This window comes from Excalfactoria chinensis, chromosome 2 (genome assembly GCF_039878825.1).
Source record: "Excalfactoria chinensis isolate bCotChi1 chromosome 2, bCotChi1.hap2, whole genome shotgun sequence".
NCBI lineage: Eukaryota > Metazoa > Chordata > Aves > Galliformes > Phasianidae > Excalfactoria > Excalfactoria chinensis.
This window is the reverse complement of record NC_092826.1, coordinates 624,512-631,338: the sequence shown is the minus strand read 5'-3', so window position 1 is coordinate 631,338 and position 6,827 is coordinate 624,512. Positions and strand designations below refer to the sequence as shown.

Genomic DNA, 6,827 nt, shown 5'->3' with positions numbered 1-6,827 from the left:
ATTGGGTCCCTACTGGCTCCTATTGGGCCCCACGGCTCCTATTGGGCCCCTACGTCATCAACTTGGTCTCTATTGGGTTCCTACTGGCATCTATTGGGCTCCATGGCTTCTATTGGGCCCCTATGTGATCGACTCGGCTCCCATTGGGTCCTCCCATCCCCTATAGCCTCCATTGGGCCCCTATTGGCCTCTGTTGGGCCGATACATGATCGGTTTGGCTCCTATGTGATCAACTTGGTCTCTATTGGGTCCCTACTGGCTTCTATTGGGGTCCTATTGGCTCCTATTGGGCCCCTATGTGATCGACTCAGCTTCTATTGGGTCCTCCCATCCCTATAGCCTCCATTGGGCCCCTACTGGCTCCCATTGGGTCCTCCCATCCCCTATAGCCTCTATTGGGGTCCTATTGGCTCCTATTGGGGTCCTCCCATCCCCTATAGCCTCTATTGGGTCCCTACTGGCTTCTATTGGGCCCCATGGCTCCTATTGGGCCCCTACATGATCAGCATGGTTCCTATTGGGTCCTCCCATCTCCTATAGCCTCTATTGGGTCCCTACGTCATCAACTCGGCCTCCATTGGATCCCTATTGGCTTCTATTGGGCTCCATGGCTTCTATTAGATCCCTATGTGATCAACTCGGCTCCCATTGGGTCCTCCCATCCCCTATAACCTCCATTGGGCCCCTGTGTCATCAACTCAGCCTCTATTGGATCCCTACTGGCTTCTATTGGGTCTCTACTGGCTCCTATTGGGTCCTCCCATCCCCTATAACCTCCATTGCGTCCCTACTGGCTTCTATTGAGCCCCACAGCTCCTATAGGACCCCTACATGATCAACTCGGCTCCCATTGGGTCCTCCCATCCCCTATAGCCTCCATTGAGCCCCTACATCATCAACTCGGCCTCCATTGGGTCCCTACTGGCTTCTATTGGGTCTCTATTGGCTCCTGTTGGGCCCCTACATGATCGACTCGGCTCCTATTGGGGTCCTCCCATCCCCTATAGCCTTCATTGGGGTCCTACAGCCTCCATTGGGGTCCTATTGGCCTCTACTGGGGACCTACTGGCTCCTATAGGACCCCTATGTGATCGACTTGGCTCCTATTGGGGTCCTCCCATCCCCTCTAGCCTCCATTGGGTCCCTATTGGCTCCTATTGGGCCCCACGGCTCCTATTGGTCCCCTACATGATCGACTCGGCTCCCATTGGCTCCTCCCATCCCTATGGCTCCTATTATGCCCCTATTGGCTCCTATTGAACCCCACAGCTCCTATTGGGCCCCTACGTGATCGACTCAGCTCCTATTGGCTCCTCCCATCCTCTATAGCCTCTATTGGGCCCCTGCTGGCTCCTATTGGGCCCCTACGTGATCGACTCAGCTCCCATTGGCTCCTCCCATCCCTATGGCTCCTATTGGGTCCCTATTGGCTTCTGTTGGGCCCTACTAGCTCCTATTGGGCCCCTACGTGATCGACTTGTCTCCCATTGGCTCCTCCCATCCCTGTGGCTTCTATTGGGCCCCAACGTGATCAACTCAGCTCCCATTGGCTCCTCCCATCCCTATGGCTCCTATTATGCCCCTATTGGCTCCTATTGAACCCCACAGCTCCTATTGGGCCCCTACGTGATCGACTCAGCTCCTATTGGCTCCTCCCATCCCTATTGGCTCCTACTGGGCCCCACAGCTCCTATTGGGCCCCTATGTGATTGACTCAGCTCCTATTGGCTCCTCCCGTCCCTATGGCTCCTATTGGGCCCCTATTGCCTTCTATTGGGCCCCTATTGGCTCCTATTGGGCCCCACAGCTCCTATTGGTCCCCTACGTGATCAGCTCAGCTCCTATTGGCTCCTCCCATCTCTCCAGCTCTCCTATTGGTCCCCTACATGATCAGCTGACCCCCATTGGTCCCTATTTCCCATCTCAGAGACACACGTGGCCACTTGATTGGCTGCTTGGGGATCCCGACCCCCATCTCCCACCCCATTGGTCCCTGTGTTCCCATCTCGCACCCTATTGGTCCTTTAAGTTCCCATCTCCCACCCCATTGGTCCCCTATTGCCCATCCCCTATCCTTATGCGGCCACCTGATTGGATAGTTGTGCTATCTCGCACCCCATTGGTCCCTATTATCCACCCCCAAGCCATATGTGGCCCCTGATTGGCTGCTTGGGGACCCCAACCCAACCCCACAACCTGATTGGCTGGACTTCAATGGTGGTCATAGAGTGGCTGGAGGACCATAGAGATGCCTTGGAGGACCTCGATGGTGATCATAGAGTTGCTGGAGGACCAGAGTGTCACCTTGGAGGACCAAGATGGTGACCATAGAGTTGCTGGGAGGACCATAGAGATGCCTTGGAGGACCTGGATGTTGACCATAGAGTTGTTGGAGGACCCCGATGGTGCCTTGGAGGACCAGAGTGGCGCCTTGGAGGACCTCAATGGGGATCATAGAGTTGTTGGAGGACCAGAGTGTCACCTTGGAGGACCAAGATGGTGACCATAGAGTTGCTGGAGGACCATAGAGATGCCTTGGAGGACCTTGATGGTGATCATAGAGTGCTTGGAGGACCCCAATGGCGCCTTGGAGGACCAGAGTGACCCCTTGGAGGACCTTGATGGTGACCATAGAGTTGCTGGGAGGACCATAGAGATGCCTTGGAGGACCTGGATGTTGACCATAGAGTTGTTGGAGGACCAGAGTGTCACCTTGGAGGACCCCGGTGATGCCTTGGAGGACCTCGATGGTGACCATAGAGTTGTTGGAGGACCCCAATGGCGCCTTGGAGGACCAGAGTGTCGCCTTGGAGGACCTCAATGGGGATCATAGAGTTGTTGGAGGACCAGAGTGACACCTTGGAGGACCAAGATGGTGACCATAGAGTGCTGGGAGGACCATAGAGATGCCTTGGAGGACCTTGATGGTGATCATAGAGTTGTTGGAGGACCCCAATGGCGCCTTGGAGGACCAGAGTGTCCCCTTGGAGGACCTCAGTTGTGATCATAGAGTGGCTGGAGGACTTCAATGGTGACCATAGAGTTGTTGGAGGACCAGAGTGTCACCTTGGAGGACCTCGATGGTGACCATAGAGTTGTTGGAGGACCCCGATGGCGCCTTGGAGGACCAGAGTGTCGCCTTGGAGGACCAAGATGGTGACCATAGAGTGCTGGGAGGACCATAGAGATGCCTTGGAGGACCTCAGCTGTGATCATAGAGTGGCTGGAGGACTTCAATGGTGACCATAGAGTTGTTGGAGGACCATAGAGATGCCTTGGAGGACCTTGATGGTGATCATAGAGTGCTTGGAGGACCCCAATGGCACCTTGGAGGACCAGAGTGTCTCCTTGGAGGACCCCGGTGATGCCTTGGAGGACCTCGATGGTGACCATAGAGTGCTGGGAGGACCATAGAGATGCCTTGGAGGACCTGGATGTTGACCATAGAGTTGCTGGAGGACTTAGTGTCCCTGTTTGTTTCTCCCGTCGCTGTTTTACAGTCGAATAAAACAAAGGGGAACTTGGCACCACAGTTCAAACCAGTTCAGACCAGTATAGACCAGTATAGACCAGTATAGACCAGTATAGCCCAGTTCAATCCCAGTTCAATCCCAGTTCCATCCCAGTTCATTCCAGTCTCTCCCATTCAGCCCAGTTCATCCCAGTATATACCAGTTCACTCCCAGTTCATCCCAGTTCACTCCCAGTTCTTCCCAGTCTCTCCCAGTTCGTCCCAGTTCAGCCCAGTTTGGCCCAGTATATCCCAGTTCATTCCAGTCTCTCTCAGTTCATCCCAGTTTATCCCAGTCCAATCCCAGTCCATCCCAGTTCAGACCAGTTCAATCCCAGTTCATCCCAGTTTATCCCAGTTCAATCCCAGTATAACCCAGTATATTCCAGTTCCCTCCCAGTCCCTCCCAGTTCATCCCAGTTCATCCCAGTTCATCCCAGTTCAATCCCAGTTCAATCCCAGTTCACTCCCAGTCCATCCCAGTTCATCCCAGTTTATCCCAGTTACCTCCCAGTTCATCCCAGTTCAGCCCAGTTCGTCCCAGTCCCTCCCAGTAACCCCAGTTCCCTCCCAGTTCATCCCAGTATAACCCAGTATATACCAGTACATCCCAGTTCCCTCCCAGTTCATTCCCAGTTCATCCCAGTTCCCTCCCAGTTCAATCCCAGTATAACCCAGTATATCCCAGTATATACCAGTTCATCCCAGTTCACTCCCAGTTTATCCCAGTTTCCTCCCAGTTCCCTCCCAGTATATCCCAGTTCATCCCAGTTTCCTCCCAGTTCATCCCAGTTCATCCCAGTTCCCTCCCAGTTCATCCCAGTATATACCAGTTCACTCCCAGTATCCTCCCAGTTCATCCCAGTTCATCCCAGTTCACTACCAGTCCATCCCAGTCCCTCCCAGTTCATCCCAGTTCATCCCAGTTCCCTCTCAGTACCCTCCCAGTTCATCCCAGTTCACTACCAGTTCTTCCCAGTCCCTCCCAGTTCATCCCAGTTCCCTCCCAGTTCAATCCCAGTTCATCCCAGTTCATCCCAGTTCACTACCAGTTACAGGGCCATACAGGACCATACTGGGCCATACTGGGCCATTCTGGCCCATACTGGGTTATACTGGTTTATACTGGTCTATACTGGTCCATACTGGGTCATACCGGGCAATACTGGTCCATACTGGTTTATACTGGTCCATACTGGTCCATACTGGTCCATACTGCGTCATACTGGTCCATACTGGTCCATACTGGTTCATACTGGGAGGAGACTGGTCCATATTGGTCCATAATGGGTTATACTGGGTTATACTGGCTTATACTGGTCCATACTGGGTTATAATGGGCTATACTGAGCCATACTGGGCCATACTAGGTTATACTGGGCCATACTGGGCCATACTGGGCCATACTGGTCCATACTGGTCCATACTGGGAGGAGACTGGTCCATACTGGTCCATACTTGTCCATACTGGGTCATACTGGTCCATACTGGGTTATACTGGGTTATACTGGTCCATACTGGTCCATACTGGGAGGGGACAGGGCCATACTGGTCCATACTGGGTTATACTGGTCCATACTGGGAGGAGACTGGTCCATACCAGGTTATACTGGGCCATACTGGTCCATACTGGTCCATACTGGGTTATACTGGGCCATACTGGTCCATACCAGGTTATACTGGGTCCATACTGGTCCATAGTGGTCCATACTGGGTTATACTGGTTTATACTGGTCCATACTGCTCTATACTGGGCCATACTGGGAGGAGACTGGTACATACTGGTCCATACTGGTTCATACTGGTCCAAACTGGGTCATACTGGGCTATACTGGGTCATACTGGGTTATACTGGGCTATACTGGGTCATACTGGTCCATACTGGTCCATACTGGGTCATACTGGGAGGATACTGGTCCATACTGGGTTATACTGGGCCATACTGGGTCATACCGAGCAATACTGGGCCATACTGGTCTATACTGGTCCATACTGGTCTATACTGGTCCATACTGGTCCATACTGGTCTATACTGGTCCATACTGGTCTATACTGGTCCATACTGGGCCATATTGGGAGCACAGCGGAAGTAAACTCGTCTTGCACCGGAAGCACTCCGAGAAGCGCGCGAGAACACCCGGAAGCGGAAACGATCCGCGAGCGGCTCCGCCCAATGAGTGAAGCTCATCGGTCCGTTTCCGAGCTGCGATTGGCTGAGAGAAGCATTTCCGGCGGATCCGGGCTGCGATTGGTTGAAAGGTGGAAGGAGGGGCGGGACCGCGGAGAGCGGCGGGAGAGAACGGAGGAGAAACGGGATGAGCGCGGAGCGGGAACTGCGGCGTGAGCGGCGCCATCTTGGAAACGGGGGGGGGGGAACTGGGGGGGAATGGGAGGAACTGGGAGGGACTGGGGGGATACTGGGTTATACTGGGAGGGACTGGGATGGACTGGGAAGGAACTGGGGGATACTGGGATGGACTGGGAGGGATTGGGGGGTAACTGGGAGGGTAATGGGATGGACTGGGAGATACTGGGAGGGAATAGGAGGGATACTGGGATATACTGGGAGGGAATGGGAGTGAACTGGGATATACTGGAATGAACTGGGATGGACTGGGAAGGAACTGGGGTTACTGGGATGAACTGGGAGGTAACTGGGATATATTGGGAGATACTGGGAGGGAATGGGATGGACTGGGATATACTGGGAGGCAATAGGAGGGATACTGGGATATACTGGGAGGGAATGGGAGGGAACTGGATTATACTGGGAGGGAATGGGATATACTGGGATATACTGGGATATACTGGGGGATACTGGGATGGACTGGGAAGGACTGGGGGATACTGGGAGGAAATGGGAGGTAACTGGGATGAACTGGGAGATACTGGGATGGACTGGGATATACTGGGAGGGAACTGGATTATACTGGGAGGGACTGGGGGATACTGGGTTATACTGGGAGATACTGGGAGTAACTGAGAGGGAACTGGGGGATACTGGGATATAGTGGGATATACTGGGATGGACTGGGAGGGACTGGGGGATACTGGGAGGGATTGGGGGTAACTGGGAGCAACTGGGATGGACTGGGAGCAACTGGGATATACTGGGAGATATTGGGAGATACTGGTAGGGAATGGGAGGAACTGGGGGAGACTGGGATGAACTGGGATATACTGGGAGGGAACTGGGTTATACTGGGGGATACTGGGATGGACTGGGAGGGAACTGGGGGATACTGGTAGATACTGGGGGGGAACTGGGAGGGAACTGGGATATACTGGGATATATTGGGGGATACTGGGATGGACT

At 53.8% G+C, this 6,827-nt stretch overlaps 1 protein-coding gene across 1 annotated transcript in view; it reads left to right on the top strand.

Moving 5' to 3' along the window:
* The first annotated feature begins 5,781 nt into the window (after positions 1-5,781).
* The window catches only part of TONSL (tonsoku like, DNA repair protein), a 38,364-nt gene continuing 37,318 nt past the window's right edge, over positions 5,782-6,827 (top strand). Inside the window, exon 1 of the mRNA XM_072330600.1 lies at positions 5,782-5,851. Coding sequence (XP_072186701.1) covers positions 5,827-5,851 — 25 coding nt within the window. The 5' untranslated portion in view covers positions 5,782-5,826. The remainder of the gene's footprint in view (positions 5,852-6,827) is intronic.